The sequence below is a fragment of the Podarcis tiliguerta genome (assembly GCF_965153285.1).
Source record: "Podarcis tiliguerta genome assembly, chromosome: 5".
NCBI lineage: Eukaryota > Metazoa > Chordata > Lepidosauria > Squamata > Lacertidae > Podarcis > Podarcis tiliguerta.
Genome location: NC_139538.1, coordinates 23,513,532 through 23,531,526, shown reverse-complemented (window position 1 = coordinate 23,531,526; position 17,995 = coordinate 23,513,532). Strand labels below are relative to the sequence as shown.

General features: G+C 43.7%; 1 protein-coding gene and 1 long non-coding RNA gene across 4 annotated transcripts in view; both read left to right on the top strand.

Moving 5' to 3' along the window:
* The window catches only part of LOC310678753, a 36,151-nt gene extending 31,494 nt beyond the window's left edge, over window positions 1–4,657 (top strand). The window contains exon 3 of the long non-coding RNA XR_014511936.1: window positions 4,529–4,657. This is a non-coding gene — a long non-coding RNA (uncharacterized lncRNA). The remainder of the gene's footprint in view (window positions 1–4,528) is intronic.
* Window positions 4,658–6,590: 1,933 nt separating this feature from the next.
* MED12L (mediator complex subunit 12L) overlaps window positions 6,591–17,995 on the top strand; it is a 162,609-nt gene continuing 151,204 nt past the window's right edge. Inside the window, exon 1 of one of the 3 annotated variants that reach the window (XM_083442526.1) lies at window positions 6,591–7,939. In XM_083442526.1, the coding sequence (XP_083298652.1) occupies window positions 7,841–7,939 (99 nt within the window). In that variant the 5' untranslated portion in view covers window positions 6,591–7,840. The remainder of the gene's footprint in view (window positions 7,940–17,995) is intronic. The other 2 variants (XM_083442527.1, XM_083442528.1) reach the window with 2 other exon arrangements.

Genomic DNA, 17,995 nt, shown 5'->3' with positions numbered 1-17,995 from the left:
CCATTTTAAAATACAATATACTATAGAGACTCCTTATGCTGCGTTTAGAACCAGAATTGCATTTGCATAGAAACTGTTTATCAGGCGGCTAGTCCTGGCCTTTACAACCCTATACCTTCTTCCAGAAGGCAGAAGCTGAAAGAGATCATTTCCGGGGTGCATACTATCCTGCGCTATCTCTGCCGCTTTCTTATGGCACCTGGCAGCATAGATTTGATCTAAGGTGGGAAGAGTGCACCCAATTATTCTCTCTGCAGTCTTTACAACCCTGGACTGAAATGCTACTGTTTGAAATGCTACTGTTATCATCATCATCATCATCATTTTCTCTAATATTTCATTATTTTAATTGTTTGAATTCTGTATTAGCTGCCCAGAGGACTTTGACATGAAGAACTATGAACTATGGCACCACACTAAGAAGCAATGGATGTTGTTGGTTCTGAGTCGCCTAACATTCAGCCACATAGGATTGCCCAGAGTTCAGGTGTCATGAGCGAGGAAGAAAATCTTCTTCCTATTCATTTTCTTCACACCATGTAAACTGTTACACGCTTCTATCTTGTCCCGCTTGGTTTTTACCATGGAGGATGAATGGAACTAACAAAATAAGAGTTAGCTAAAGATAATGGGATTATTTAATTGCCTTAAACTGGGTTCTATTGAAACATCAACTGTCTGCAGCCCCCATTACAGAATTATTCCACCCAGCATCCATGTGACTGAAACTTTGTACAGGCACAGTAGGCAGCCCATTCAGGCCTTTAATGTGCTAATTAAAAAGCTAAATTAATATTTATGTAATCTGTCAGGTGCTGAGATTTCACGGCGCTCTAAATCCAAAAGCTACAATTTTACGAACAATAGTGGCTCTCCTAAATTAGGTTTCTGCATTGCAGCGTTGCTCAAGGTTTGACAGGAAACTCAAACACGTGACTTACTTTTCTGTGTTATTCAGAAATAAAATCCATGGTCAAGGGCAGCCTTTAAGCTTATATAACAATTTTTACTCTGATGTATTGCCCTTCATTATGAAGGTTTTGGAAATCATTTTAAAAAGGAAATCACATAACCTGCAATCCATGTAGTGTATGGTCGAAAGGGGAACACAGCCTGAGTCTTCAAGGTTCGTATATATAAAATAATATTGAGAACATAGGAAATCTGTGCTGGATCAGACCAAAGGGACATCTAGCCCAGTTCTCATGATGGCCAAGCAGAAGCCTATATCCGCTGGTACCCAAATGATGTGATTATTGTTCTGTGACCATCTGTATTTAAGGTTTTAGATCATACACAACATTCGTTTTGCCACATTATCAGGCCTCATTGAAAGCAGATTACTGGTAGATGCTTTTCATTGAACTATTTATGGTAGAGTTTATGAAATAAGTATGGCCAGAGAAAATTTCTAATGAGTGCCTGAGTCAAAAGATGCCCTTTGCCCCAGCATTCCTCTATATCAGGCATGTCCAACTTCCAAGAGACTGCAATCTACCCCCACTATAAAAAAAATCTGGCAGTGATCTACCAAAGTTGTGGAGCTTTTTTAAGGAGCCAAAGTTGTGGAGCTTTTTTTTTGGAAGCCTTATGGGTGGGGGGAGTCAGGAGCCTGTTGGACATCCCATAATTGGATGGCATTTAATGGGCTGGTTTCCTAGGGAAACATGCAGTTTTCTGGTTCACTACATGGAACACAAAACCTCGAGTCCTGGAAACTGGCATTCATGTAGGCCTTTCTGCTGCTTGATCAGAGCAAACTGATCACCAGTATATTAATAGATTACAAACAGTCTTTCTGGTATGCTTCTCCAGTCTAGCCTAATTTTTTATTTTTTATTTATTAAGTAACAGTTCTCTATTCATCTCAGTCTAACCCTATGATGAAAAGGGGATAGAGACTCGCTCTAATGGCACATCAGCACAGATTACTGAATGGAATAAAATGTTAGCCCCTTTTGTATGTTAATACCTTGGTTGAGGGATGCGGGTGATGCTGTGGGTTAAACCACAGGGCCTAGGACTTGCCGATCAGAAGGTCGGCGGCTTGAATCCCTGCGACGGGGTGAGCGCCCGTTGTTCAGTCCCTGCTCCTGCCAACCTACCAGTTCGAAAGCATGTCAAAGTGCAAGTACAGTGGTACCTCAGGTTAAGTAGTTAATTCGTTCCAGAGGTCCATTCTTAACCTGAAAATGTTATTAACCTGAAGTACCACTTTAGCTAATGGGGCCTGCTGCTCCGCCTCCGGAGCACCATTTCTGTTCTCATCCTGAAGCAAAGTTCTTAACCCGAGGTACTATTTCTGGGTTAGTGGAGTATGTAACCTGAAGCGTATGTAACCTGAAGCGTATGTAACTCGAGGTACCACTGTAGATAAATAGGTACCGCTCTGGCGGGAAGGTAAACGGCGTTTCCATGTGCTGCTCTGGTTCGCCAGAAGCGGCTTAGTCATGCTGGCCACATGACCCGGAATCTGTACGCCGGCTCCCTCGGCCAATAAAGCAAGATGAGCGCCGCAACCCCAGAGTTGGCCACGACTGGACCTAATGGTCAGGGGTCCCTTTACCTTTACCTTGGCTGAAAGGCAGTGTGGAAATACAAAAAGTAAGTAAGTAAGTAAGTAAGTAAGTAAGTAAGTGGTGTGTGTGAAATCACCAAGATGTGTTTGGGGGTTGCTGAACTTCTGATGATATCAGTGATATCCAGAAACTTACAAATCATGCTGTATTGTTTCTGTTTGGTTTGCTGCATTATCACTGTGAGTTCCCATAGTAAAAGTGAGCAATATTTCCAGGGTCTAGCCCCTAGTAACTGGCAAGGGTAAATTTGGGGGCAAATTATATTACTTGCAGTGCTTCTTGACATATATTCTAGCATGGAATTGTCTCTGGCACTCGAGATGTGTGGGAATGTTGGGCACTTACTGACCCAGAACTGCAAACTCATTCCCCTGTGATTTAGCTTTCCATTTTTTGGCTCAGTGTTTGATTTGCATGAAGACTAAATGGGTTATTGCTCAGCCGTACAGGATACAAATCTCTGTGCACTGATTGGCTGAAGGATGTTATTAGATGAGCATAGGGATTTATAGCAAAGAAGCCAGGCAAGGATTGAGGGGTGTGCTTCAGCATAATAAGTAATGTTACTTTTCTGATTCTGGTAGGAGTGGAAATGCTTCACAATGCTAACAAAAGCATTTGTAAATGTCAGGGTCCCATTAATATGTTCTCATGCGTATGTTCTAGATAGATACATTTTTACCCTGATCCAACAATAGTGATACATGCATGGATATGGTTTTTCAGGCATGGATCAGGTTTCTGAATTAGTCCCTATATGCTTAAAAGGGTACTCTCTCTCTATCTGTGTGTGTGTGCGTGTGTGTGTGTGTGTGTGTGAGAGAGAGAGAGAGAGAGAGAAGACTGAATTTAGTAAACAGGGATGTGTGCAGATTATTCCCTCCTTACACACACACACACACACACACACACATGAATTGGCCCTTTAATGTGGTAGCAACTACCCTTCGGTATTCCCTGTTAGAAAGTCACAGTCTCTGTTGCATTATAGGTACCTAATGAAGACCTTTCTCTTTCAACCAGTCTTTCAAGTGGAGATCTTTATTCTCACCTGCATCTGTATTGGAACTACTTTTAAATTCTTTTTATATGTGGAATTGTGTTTTTTTTAAAATGTTTGTATTGTTTTCAATATGTGGAATTGTTTTTGATTGTTTTTATTTTTAAAAATACACTTGTTTTATAGTTGCAACTAGTTGTAACCCACCCTGCGACCTTGTGGTTAGTGGTGTGCAAGGAAATGAAAAAAATAATCGAGAGTGGGATGGGGGGAATGGCATGTGTGAATGCACACAAAAATCCCGTACTCGTATATTCTTGTGCTGCCTCATTTCATTTCCTCAAATATACCTCACCAGATTCTTCGTTACCAGTTCCACATGCTTTCAGAACTCCCACGACTTCAACAGGTCTAGGAATATCAGACACCAGGTGCTAGTTGAGTTAATTAATGCTTTGCCTTTGGAACCATGGAGACAACATTGCTATCAACATCCACCACAGGTGTTGGGAGAAGCTGTGTAGCTACTGCATTCTACAAGGGAGGGGACATCCAGCTGTTAATGTACTGGTTTTTGCAGTGCTGTCCACAAGGTCTCCTGCCTTTTGTACATGCATGTAGGCTCTATTGCAGGGGTCAGCAAACTTTTTCAGCAGGGGGCCGGTCTACTGTCCCTCAGACCTTTTGGGGGGCTGAACTATATTTTGAAAATAAATCAATAAAATGAACAAATTCCTATGCCCCACAAATAACCCAGAGATGCATTTTAAATAAAAGAACACATTCTACTCATGTAAAAACACAGATTCCCGGACCATCCACGGGCCAGATTTAGAAGGCAATTGGGCCGGAGCTGGCCCCTGGGGCCTTAGTTTGCCTACCCATGCTCTATCGGGACACATTGCCTTGCATCTGCAGACTCAGCAACTCTGAACTCATTTTGTTGTAGGTCCACATACTCTACAGAAGCTGCACTGAGGGCCTGCAGATATATTTGCTGAGAGCCAGAGGTGTAGGTAGCTCTGATGTGTACATGGAGTGCCACAATAATTTATGTGGCATTTGAAGCCTGCACATGTGCAATGGAACTACTGGAATGAAGTTTCTATATGTCCTTAAAAACAACATATTGCATATAGCAACTATGTATCAATAGTTGTTGTATAACAACTATGTAGTTATGAAAACCAATTCTACACATACATGGTATTCTGCAAAGATTATAATACATTTAAAATAGTCTCTATAAAGGCATATTATGTTTCTGTATTGGCTACCAAATAAAGAAATAGCTGCTGGATTCTTTCCTGGTACAGAGTTTTTGGGGATAATACATCTGAGCTGCTTCCCAAGTTGTGTGGTTTGAGGCTGTCTTAGTGTAGTTCCACTTTTTAGATACACTTCATTTATTAAACAAACACTATTCCTGCGCTGCTAGGACCTGGTGGTGATGCTATACAATAGGGATGAGAACAAGAAGTACAAGGTCACTGAATACTTAACATTTAGCTCAGGGACAACTTCCTCAACAGAACAAATCAGATCATATGTTTTAATCAAGTGCACATGCTTGTTATATTTTATTATCTCCACTCCTCACCCCACAACAGTCTCTGGTTAGAACAAACTGTATTTGCCTGCAGAATAATTAATGTTGACACACATCTTTGTTGAGACGGCGATCATTCATATCAGCAAATGTCAGAATGGAAATAATTAAATCTTACATTTTGGGTAGACATTTTTAGTGGAAATAAAGTTGATCCTTTCTCCTGTATTTTGGTGACTTTTATTTTCACCTCAGACAAGCTGCATTTATATTTTGGGCAACGTGAGAAACATTTACAGATTTTTATGGACCTCTAAAATGTTCATAAAGTGGGACCTATGTGTATTTTATACAGCTTTTTTTTTTAAGTTTCTGAATTCAACATTGTTTTTCCTTCTTGTTGTGAGAGAGGCAATAGGTACTTTAAGTAAATAATGCACAAGGGGAAAAGCCCCTGACGGTTTATTCCCCAAGCTGAAATGCTAACATTTTGTGTCAGTTAATTCTTATTAAAGTTGGACTCATGAACTTGGCCTGGCAGCAAGCAGCAACCAATGCAAATCAGAGGTGTTATATGCTGGTATGGTCTCACTTCTTCATGCTCATAACAGAGGTAGCTTGCAGGGTGGGGGTAGAAGTAATGTGTAATACTTTACATTATTCCTTCAAAATGTGGTGGGTCAGCCCTCTTGTTGCATTTGGGAGCCCTCCTGTTCATTTTGCTGAACAGGGTCATTGCCCCTAAATCCTGCCCCAGTGGCACTGCTTCCTGTGCACACTTACTTGGAAGTAAGCTCCATTTAACTCTTTGTTATTGCACTCTTATAAATTTCTGCTCAAAAGTGAAGAGTTCAATGGGGCCTTTCCCCAGAAGAAGAAAAGAGGAGTTTGGATTTGATATCTGCTTTATCACCACCTGAAGGAGTCTCAAAGCGGCTAACATTCTCCTTTCCCTTCCTCCCCCACAACAAACACTCTGTGAGGTGAGTGGGGCTGAGAGACTTCAAAGAAGTGTGACTAGCCCAAGGTCACCCAGCAGCTGCATGTGGAGGAACGGAGACGCGAACCCGGTTCCCCAGATTACAAGTCTACCGCTCTTAACCACTAAACCACACTGGCTCTCTCCCAGGGTATACACAGAACTTCAAGTACTTATGCATAGGACTGGACTGCAGGAATACATACCCAAGAGCAAACAACACCTAACCTTTGGCTAACCTTTTTTGTTCTCAGAAGGAGCTGCAGAGATGTTACCTCACTCTTGCAAAAGAAATCTGCTGATGATTCTAATCTGTGTTGTATTAGATTGTTGGCATCCACCTGCCTTGAGAGACAATGGAGTGTCCTTTAAGGGTGAAGGCAAAACGCTGCATTAGCAGTACCAAAGTGACTTCCCTGGGGTGCAAGCCTGGACAGTGTGTATGGAGGTCCTGGGCTGCCCAGATGACAAGACCCTTGGCCTCACTGATGTGATCTAAAGGTAAGCACAGCAATGTATTTGACACCAGAAGCTGCTGGAAGGAGGTGTTCAAAGCGCTATCCATCTTAGGGACTCCACTTTGCATTTGTGCAGGGCTTATTTCTTAGCCTTTTCTTCTCCTAAAGATGTCCCACAAGGCAGCAGAGGTTTAGGATCAGTTTTCTTTCTCCTAGGTGAACTACCTTCCCAGGTTGATGAATTCCATCTGCTCCTGTGTTGTAAGCACACCACTATTAAAGTCCCAGGGAAGGTTACAACAATTTCAAACACACCATTAAAAACAGTAGGGAAAAACCTTAAAATTATAGGAAAAAATGCAATCACAAAAAATAGAGTGGTTCTAGACATAGGTGGCACAGTTTTTCTGAACTGACACGGATGTCAAGGAAGTGGAGCACAGCAATATGAATGTGTGCTTTGAAACCACCCCCACAGAACAATTCCCATAGTACTATAGGCACTATAGGTCAGTAATGGATGTGACTTAGTTATCCCTTAACCACATTATTACATTCACGATCAGGTGCATTTTCATGGTCAATCCAACGCTCCTTGGATTCCTTCTAGGCCACGCTAGCAATGATGGGTGTGGAAATGGGTGGGACAGTTCCGACTTCAGATTGATTGATTGATTGATGTGCTCTGATCGCGTGTATGTGGAGAAGATCCCTCCCGCCCCTGTTGACCTTCTCAGTGGCGACTGAAAATCCTCAATAACCTGAGCTATTGGGAGGAGGAGGAGGAAGGGGGTGGTGGGAAGAGAGAAAAACGAAGCGTGGTGCCAATGGAACTACATCCCTGGTGGAAAAAAAATCTTCCGGTGACATTTGTTCTAGCCTGAGACTTTGCAGCAGCAGCAGCAGCCGGAGGAAGAAACAGCAGCACATTAAGCTCAGCAGGGGTGGCTGTTTCTTTTGTGTCTCTGGGCACCGAGTCGCTTTCATTCCCGAGTTGCTCGCTGCCTCCCTCCCGTAGTTACCGGGCCCTTGGGTGACTGAGGGGGTGGCCCCCTCTCTCTCGCCTCTGTGCGTTGGCTCGCATTTGTGCAGCAGCAGCAGCAGTCTCCCCGCCGCCTCTCTCCCTCTCCCCTGTCGGAGAAGAGCCAGGCCCAGAGGGGGAGCCCGTCTGCCAGCCAAGTGCTGCTCCCTGGCGCTCAGAGGCTGCTCCATCTCCAACTCACTCCCTCGCGCGCTCTCCCTCTCATTCATTTCGCCGGCTAAACATGAGAGATCATGGCCGCCTTCGGGCTCCTCAGCTATGAGCAGAGACCTCTCAAGCGCTCCCGCTTGGGGCCGCCCGACGTCTACCCTCAAGACCCCAAGCAGAAGGAGGTAACGGGGAGCGGGGGGGTAATAGGAAGCCCGCGCTTTCGCCCGTTCCCCGCCAGCGCGCGCTTGGCGAGGGGGAGAAGTTTGCCCGGTGGCTACTTGAGAAGGAAGGGGGGGAGGGGAGAATGAGGGGTGGGGGGCTCTGAGGGAAGAGGACATGCAGCAGTCGGGGCTGAGGCCCCCTTCTGAGGGGATTCCGCCGTAGGACTCGGCTTCTCCGGAGGGCGGAAGGGGCGCACCGGGTCTCCGTGCGCGCGCGCGCTCCTGTCTGCCTGGGCCTGACGCACTCCGGGCTCCCGGTGGCTGTGGCGGCTCCCCGCCCCCCTCTCTCCTCCTCCTCCGTGTACCCGGCTCGCTTGTCCCTTCAGCGCACCTCCCTAAACTTTTGAAAAATGTCGGCTCCCGAAAGGGAAGCCGCCCTTTCCCTTACCCACCCCCCTCCGCCCGCGCTCTCACACACAAACCCTGACTCGCGTTTGGTACACCTGGGCAAGAGCCCCTGGCACCTCGCAAAGGGCTCTCTCAGGTATGTGTAGTTAGGGACACCCTTTTTCCAACATGTGGAGAATTGATTTCTGTTCAACGCCCCCTTCTCTCCCCCCCCCCGACTTCTTGGGACTTCTTGTGTGAGGGGATGGAGGGCCAAGCTGAACTAGTCAGTGTGTTTTCCCACTGGAAAAAAGGTGCCTAGGTATCAGGGGTGTCAACTTGAAGAAAATATTGTGTGTGGGGGGGGGGAGGTAAGCCCCGCCCCACATAATTGCTCACATGACATGGTGCATACACATCATGTGAATATCAGCGCGCATCAACTGCAGGGGCTGTGTGACCCCCTCAAATATTTTATTTTGGGGAGGGGGCAAAGACCCGCTCAGCTGCTAAAATGCGGTCTTGACTCCTGTGCTAGGCATGGTGGCAGACAGGTATTTCCCATGGGCTAGTGCACTTGACTCAGGAGTCAGTAAAGCCCCTCCTCCTCCCCTTTCAAAACACACACAGCCACAATCATATGACTTTAAGGCACCTGCTTTTAACAATTAATTGCAACAGCCAGTGGCACTGAATAGTAACTTGTGATGCTATCTAGATATGCTGCTCTGCAATTAACTCTGTAATTATTTCAAGGTGGGGAGGAAAGGCCTATTATAATGGCTACCTGCAAGTTGCTGAGGGATTTGCTTGTTTCCTTCACTCACCTGCTACCCAGCTGTAACTAACCTGTTCCCTTCTAAAGGTTCAAGACCACATGTCACCTGCGAACTATTTCTAGATGGCTAATTTCCAGGTGTTACTACTGCCTTTGGGTGGCTGCAGGAGTAACTCGATGTTACTGCAATGTTTCCAAGCCTCTTTCCATGTGGGTAGGCCCTATCCTCCAATCCAGGGAGAAAAGTGTTGTCGGGAAGGTATGGTGTTTATATGGTATCTCTCTATGGAACTGGACCAGCCCACATGGTAAATGGCTTGCAAATAATATCCTGCCCCCAAAGCCGCTACTTCGATATGAAATTATTGTGCCATCTCTGTACATTATGGTGTTTTATAGTAAGCATGCCTGATAAATCTCTGTCCCCAAGGGGCTCATAAGTGTAAGGGAAACTGGGAAATAGAGCTGAGGGTAAGCACATCTGATTATTCCAGTTACCTTGCCATATCCAAAATACAGGTGGTGGTTCTGAAGCCTTTGTTGAAAATTTGTGTCACTCAGAACTTTATTGTGTAGCTGTAATTTGAGAATTAGCCTTTAGATCTATTTATTTTTTACTGTGGACTTATTCAAATTATGTTGTGATTCTTATAATATGCATTGTACATTGGACGAGGAAGTTTTACCACGTGTTAAAAAAGGAGGAATTGTTTCTTATCCAACCAAAATTTTCAACTTGATAGATAGTTTTGAGTTGCTTTATACCACAACAGTAAATGTGATAACCGAGTGAATGTTGCCACTTGCTGATAAGTCACAGTTTAGGTTTGCCAGTGGAAAATGTAAGAAGGCTTTGATACACGCATATTGGACTAGGGAACCAAATTTCGTCTTCATTTCTGACACTTGCCAAAGTCAGGTTGGGAAGTGTCTGGAGCAGTTGAAGAAACTTTAATTTGTTTTTCTACTTCAGATTTTCTAAAATGCCTTGTACATGCCTTGTTTTTATTTCTCTACTCAAAAGTTTCTATTTAGAGTAACCATATGGAATGCTAAAAAAAAAAAAGGTTGAGCATATTCTTCAAATGTTAATAATAAATGTTAACTGCCATGCTTTATTTGGGAAGAATGCTATTAATAACTCTGCTTAGCTTACAGAATAGTTAAATATTACATATTTGAACAACAATATAATACAAACACATTGGCCTGTTGTGCAACAGTATAATATAAACACATTGGCCTATTGTTTGCTACTGTTTTGTTACGCTGTGACCAAATTTGAGAGCTGATATGAGTGCACAGCAGGGGTAGCCAATGTGCCCTCCAGATATTGGACTCAAGTTCCCATTAGCCCTAGCTAACAAAGGCTGTGGCAAGGGGTGATGGGAGTTGTAGTCCAGCAACATCTGGAAGGCAGCACATTGGCGATCCCAGGCATATAGAATGCAGTTTAATGGTCTTCATATTAGCATGACATAACTGACAGCTGGATTCTAGCTTGGAATCCCAATCTTGTCACTTAGGCCATCTTTACTGTTGTACCACATTGCTTGGCTTAATTATCAAAAACTGGGTGATGCCTGAGATAGTAATCTCTGTAATTATTTTTGATCTCATCCCCACACCCATATCAAAGCCAGCAGTGGGTTCATAGTCTCTTGACTCTTGTTCGATCTGCTTTCCAAGAGTTGAAGACACAGCCAGAGTCTCCCAAGTCTTCTAGAGTACAAGATTTGGTATATGCAAGAGCTGGTAAATTCAAATCAGTTTGTTTCTCACCTTGTGGAGGCTTGCTGTAAATAAAAATGTTTTGCGACTCCCCAATTTACAGAACCAGGTTTTTTATTATTATTTTAAAAACACACATTTCTTTCATAGGTTTCTGTGATTTCTTGGGGTATTTATGTGTGGTTTAGCCTGCTTTTCAATCAAAACAATTTCAAAGTGGGTAGAGAAGTGGGATGTTTATGTTCATTTTTCCATAATCATTTTGACAAGAGTAAAAAACAACACCAAATCAATGCACACCTGATGACCTGTGCAAGACCGTGTCATCTTTGGAATGTGATATAATTAGTGACTTTAATTTTAATTTCAGTTTCTGTTTGCAGTAGCAGCAACTTCCTAAACAACAAGGGCCCATATGGTTAATAATTAAAATGTGTTCCATTTCCTATATACATTGAACCACATATTTTTAAGAATGGTATATGCTTATCACATGTTGTAATCAATGTTGTGGTCGCGAATATTTATATGTTCCACTGCTAATAGAAATGGAACTGGTTCAGGTGTGTATAACTTGTGAAACAAACTGAACTTTTGTTACTTGCTGCTGAAATCAGGCAAATAATGCTAGTGACCTGACATTCTGTACATAGCTTTTGTTAAAACATCATTGTTATAAGTACATACTAGTTAAAATAACATTATAGCAACTGAAGCATCTCCTGAATGTAAAAATGTGTTCGGTTTGTGGACGGTCACTGCCGATGGAGGGGTTATGGTAGCATGTGTGGAACTAATTTGAAGAATCATGGGAGTCTGCTGAGAAAGCTGTTGCTCCAAGGCATGAGGTCATCCCCCGCAGGGTTCACTGTGGAGCTGCCCCCGGATCTTAGAATATCTCTGCTCAGTATTCCATGTGATGGAATAAATCAGTACAAAGTCAAGATTCGCAACTATAAAATAACCACCTCCTTAGAAAACTGGCTGCAGTTCCAAATCTCTTACCAATGAGTAAGTCCCTTTGAATTCAGTAGCGCTTACTGTGAGTAACTGCACCTTGGATTGGGCTACATATGTGGAATACTGAATTCAGACTTGCTCTAGTTGTCTGCCCATGCTTCTGTGCTAAATTAAATAGGTTGTTTAATGTGAAACCCTGTAGGAGGGAGGAAAAACTCCCCAGCACCTCTATCTTTATAAACTGACATGGTTCAGGCTATGCCACGTCAGTCCTCTTCCATGCAACAGTGCTTCGAGGAAGTGTTCCTATCCAGATGCTTTGCTGCGCTATGTCACTCAAGACATCACTGAAGCAACACAGAAAGGAGTGAAAAACCATTTTTTAAGCCTCTCGTAAATTGTGAGCTAGGAAAAGACACCAGTGTGGATTCAGATGCTAGGCTAAGTGGGAGCCCTGGCTAGTCCTAAGAACAGCCCACATCACCACTGGTGCTATGGTTAGACGAAGGGAGTCTGCAATATTGCAGCCCACTCCCAGTTACTTAACAGTAGCTAAGCAGTTGGTAGTGTTTCATTTTTATGAAGACATAGTGGTGGGCATATATGCACTTTAGGAGAAGTACTTTGGAGCATTAACCCAGTCAACAAGGTAGGTTCTCAAAATGATGGGAATACAGAACATCCAAATACTGAATTAGTAAAGTGTCATGGTTGGGACTATGTTACCACTCAGAAGACAATGTCTTCTTAGTAAACTTCTGGAAAATTTAGTCTGGTAATGAGCCTCACTCATTCGCTTCCCCGCTCCTCCACATGCAGCTGCTGGGTGACCTTGGGCCAGTCATACTTCTTTGAAGTCTGTCAGCCCCACTCACCTCACAGAGTGTTTGTTGTGGGGGAGGAAGGGAAAGGAGATTGTTAGCCGCTTTGAGACTCCTTTGGGTAGTGATAAGGCGGGATATCAAATCGAAACTCTTCTAATTATCCTTTAAAAGCATTCTGTTCAAAACTTAAAAGACTGAATTGCTTCCTAAGCTTCAAATATCAGACTTAAATGTGGAATGTCCTGTTTGGCTGATGTAAATTGGCAATGGGCGTTGTTATTAGGTGACAGCTTTATATTGAGGAAGAGGTCCTTGATGGTATATCGATTGTGGTTGAGTCAGAAAGTTGGTAGAGAAAAGTTTCTTCTCCCTCTCCCATAACATAAGAACTCATGGACATCCAATGACGCTGGACATTGGAAGATTGCAGACAGCTAAAAGAAAAAGGATTTCTTTGTGTAGTGAGTAGTTAAGCCACGGAACTCGCTTACGCAGGGGGCAGTGATGGCCACTGTAATGGTTCTAGGGGTTGCTCGTGCGTAAGTTGCCGTTACTCCTGGCTAGGTTGCCTGGTTGAACCCTTGCTGTCTGGACAGCCTCAAGTTCCTTGGCTGCCTCAGTTGCTGGCAGAATCCGCCAGTGGGCGTTTCTTAAACCTCTTCCAGCATAAAAGCTGTTTGACGCCCAGTCTCCTCCCCCTTTGCCTGTGCAGAAGTTTTCTGCGCAAAGTGGGTGTGGGCAACGGAGTACTCGTGCCCTCTCCGCTGGTCTCCTGCGAAGGGTCCTGGAGCCACCCCTCCGATTCCCCCATCTGCCCCCCTTCTCCACTGGTGTTACGCTGATTTCCTTCCCCAGCGGATGGGCTACCTCTCCCCCTACTGGGACCCTCTCCACCATCGTCCTGGAGCCTCCTCTCTGCCTCCCGCTCCGATGGCAGTTCCCTGACAGCCACCAACCTAGGTGGTTTTAAAAGAGGATTAGACAAATTCATGGAGGACAAGTTAACCCTGATGTCTATGTTCTGCATACGCAATGGGAGGCAGCAATGCCTCTGAATACCGGTTGCTGGAAACCACAGGACAGGAAGGTGCTTTTGTGCTTGAATCCTGTTTGCAGTTTCCCCACCAACATCTGGTTAGCCACCGTGAGAACAGGATGCTGGAGAAGAGGGGGCCATTGGCCTGATCCAGCAGGCTCTTCTTACATTCTTTTGTTCTTAGTGTTGGAATACAATGCAACGAATTCTTGCTAGAGTTTATTGCACGGCTTGAATCCTCAGTGTGCCCCCCCAATCAGTCAACTTTTGTTGCCTGTTGAATTTTTCTCTTAAGTTGGGGATGCTCTCTATAAGATATTGCCTGGGCCTGCTTGAGAGGATAAGCGTTTCCTACAATTGGTTTTAGGACATTTAAAAATACACTGGAGGGATTTTAGCTTGGAGCTATAGATGACCACACCAGTTATCTTTCATCTTCCCTGCTGGATATGGTATTGCTGTACTGTATCTTTTCCTGAGTACCAGTGTGGCCTTGTCAGTCTCTTTTCACCTCTCTACAGATTCAGGAATACCTGTTATAATTTCTTTGATGGATCGCATTGTCTCCAATTGCCTCCCAAAGGACACAATGTCATGGTCGCTGATGGCATACAGTGCTGGCTAAATTGTTCTGCCATATAGAAGTAAATTTCCCAGAGGCTGGGAAGCGGATATAAATCCCCTTCAAATAGGCTGTAGCAAAGATCCTAAAAATTACACATCAGTTAGTATTTTGGATGTCTGTTCTTAAAACCTATAACTGCTTTCTTCTTGAGCAGGAAAATTGGGGAGAGCAAAACTAGGTTGTGGAGATTCTGCCCTGTTCACAGAAGGTCCCTGGTTCAGTCCCCAGCTTAGGCCTGGGACTCCCCCAGGTCAGACACTGGACAGACACTGCTACTTAGGGTAGATAATAATGAGCTAAATGGAACTATGGTCTGACTCAGTATAAGGAAGCTTCTTATGTTGACATAGAAGAATCATCAACATTGCGAAAAGGGGGAAATGGCCTTGGCCAGTGTTCTCTGCTGTACCATTTGATATCAAAATATGTTAAACTAGAAAACAGATGCCTCATCAACCTTTCCCTAGTGGGTAGAGATTTGCCCTAGTGGAACAAAATTTGCCACATTTGCTAACGTCAATATTTGACCTTTGAATCTGGGGAAAAAACAAATGCGGTTTCGAGTTAGGGTAAGTTAATGCTTTTAATTTGACAAATGGAAACTCCATATCCACAGAGGTTAAGTCAGGGATGTTTGCTGGCACCCTTTTATTTCTGTTCGCATTCTCTATAGAGAGCATTTCTGAAGAACCACAAAGCCTTATTTATTTTCCACCCTGTCTTCTGATTCAGAAGATTAGGATTCCTGGCTATGCAGGGAACCTCCATTGGCACACATGGCTCCTGGCTGCAGATGTTTTCTGGCAACATGTGCAATGTCTGGAGGGTCTCACAGATCTGGGTGGAAGCATCCATCTTCGGTTTATGGTTCCTAAAGAAGGCTTAGCTCTCAAGTTTAAAAGAGCAAACATCATTTGCTCAGAGATTTTTTTCTTACTATTATTCAGGCCTGGCAAACTGTTTTTCTTCTCTTTAATATGTGAAAATGTCAAAATAGTTATAGTATGGCAGCACCTAAACTTTGGAACTGCCTGCCTGTTGACATCAGGCAAGCGCTAACTTGTACTCTGCTACAAACAAAGGCATGACCCAAAATGGTTGTGTATGGGGATATTCCCCTTCCCTTGTGGATCTAGCCTTTGGGTGCATTTTTTAAAAAAACCATGTATTTTATCCTAATTTGCAGCAGTAGGATTCATATCTGTAATGGTTCTGGGGTTGCTCGTGCGTAAGTTGCCGTTACTCCTGGCTAGGTTGCCTGGTTGAACCCTTTCTGTCTGGACAGCCTCAAGTTCCGTGGCTGCCTCAGTCGCTGGCAGAATCTGTCAGTGGGCGTTTCTTGAACCTCTTCCAGCATAGAAGCTGTTTGACGCCCAGTCTCCTCCTACCTTTCCTGCGCGGAAGTCTTCTGCGCAAAGTGGGTGTGGGCAGCGGAGTACTCGTGCCCTCTCCGCTGGTCTCTGGTGAAGAGTCCTGGAGCCACCTCTCCGATTCCCCCATCTGTCCCCCTTCTCCACTGGTGTTACGCTGATTTCCTTCCCCAGCAGATGGGCTACCTCTCTCCCTACTGGGACCCTCTCCGCCATCCTTCTGGAGCCTCCTCTCCGCCTCCAGCTCCGATGGCAGTTCCCTGACAATATCCAAAACCACAAAGCCTCGGTTTCACCAGCATCCTTTGGAATGAAATCCATGTCATGTTTTGTCTTTCGCACATCTTGTATCTCGCTCATGCACATTCAGGTATACTTTAAGAGACAAAACTTATTTTCAATTCTAAAATGATTTGTCTTTCAAACCAAGATAAGTATGTTACTTACGACAGCATTATTTGCAACAGGGTCTTTCACCCAGAAAATAAGGCAAGCACAACTGCTTGACCATATCTAGACCATAATTTGATACAAGATTGAACTAGATCTGTGCCTTTATCTAGCATGTGGCAATATTCCGTAATGTTTGGCATTTCAAATGATCTTCTTGTTTTCATGAGAGATGCTTTGTGATGACTGATGGTTTTAAGCAAATAAACTGGTACAAAGTGGCTTTTGTATTGACCTGACATGACAGCACTATGTAGTCTAAAAAGCTGGCTTGTGTGGTGCTGATTTAGGAGCCATTGGAGTCTGTGGTTGGATCTATAGGGAAAGGCAAATGCTTATTTAAATTGTCCATAAAAGAATACAGCCCTTAGACTGGAAAAGGTTCCCCACCCTGATATAGATTATAGAGTTGAAAATATTCTGCAGCAAGTGAAGAGATACTTCTTTTGTCCCAGGTTCCTTATTTGGTTTAATAATGTAAATGGAAATATTTTTCAAGGAGTTGTTAATACAGAATATTACCCAGCAGTAAAAATGCAAAAGGAACAGGTTTTGAGTCTGACAAAATCAAACAAATCCCTTTTGCATTGTGTCTCAGTGTCCGAAACTCCCGTTGTTCTAGGCGCATTTTGCGACAGGGAATTCCATTAGCGCAAGCAGCTTCTGAGCTCTGGGCACAGTACTGCGCCTAAGATTTCAGATTAAAACTGCAGAGTGGAAGGAGAGGAGGACCTTTTTCTGCCTCCCCACTTCCAGCTACTCTCTGAAGACTGGAGAAGAGACCCTCTTAAGAATATTAGGGGGGGTGGGCAGGGGAAGGACTAGACCATGTGAAAAATGAACATAATATTTTAGCTGCAGTTCATTCATTTTCAACTTTGTATTCCTGTTATAAAAGCGTGTGCCTAGACATTCCGTTGTTGTGCCCATAACCTAGGTTTAAGGTGCCATTTAGCTCCAGCTTTCATATCTCAGTTTCTAACACTGGTCTCAATAACGTAATTAATTATATGTGAGCATGCCCAACAACTTGATTCGTCTTCTGAGACCCTTGTCCAGCTCCCCCAGCCATCAGAAATGTGGATCCTGGGATCATTAGCAGACTCCAAAAGAAAGGAACCACATTTTCTTCTCTAGGGAAGAAATCCGTACCTTGGGATTAGTTTTATGTGGCCATTGCCTTTTTACTCTTCTTTTCCTTAAGATACTGTTTGTTTTTATCATTGTGTATTGTTCTATTCCTGTCGTAAGCTGCTTTGAGTTTCTCCACCCTTGTCTTAGATAAAATGTGGTTCCCAGGTTGACACTTTGGGTAAAATTTGTTTCCCAAAGCTGGGAAATATTAATGGTTCTCTGAATAGACTAAATAAGCATTCATCGGCGTGTGCAGTTTAAAAGAAGTGTAGGCATATAAAGTTGCAATGTTGTGAGCACTTCAATTTGAAAGTGGCAAGATTGTTACGCAGTCCCTTTAGATTTGCAAACAAATTATAAAGTCACAACAAGCATCTATCTTTACTATTACTTGTTCTATACCTTTACTATTACTAGCTACACTGTGTTTAAAAACCCAATAGTACGCAGGTGCTGAAGTGCTGCCATAAAGCACGCACACATACACAAATCTACAACGTGATTAGGCTTTAGTGGCCCCAGTTGACACTTTGAAAAGCTAACCTGATAACCCGGCAAAACCCAGTGTAGTATGTCACATGGAGTGCACTGCTTTGAAAGTCACAATTCCATTCAGTCGCCCTGTGTGTCTTCAGTAGGAGAGTGCTTGGAAGTCAAGTCAAGTCAAATGACAGCGTGCTCAACTTTATACTTCATTTAACTGAGCTTGACATTATGTAAACTCCTTTCCTGTCAGTTTCCATGGTAGGGTGCTTGTTAGAATCTGAGTCATGCTGTAGGAA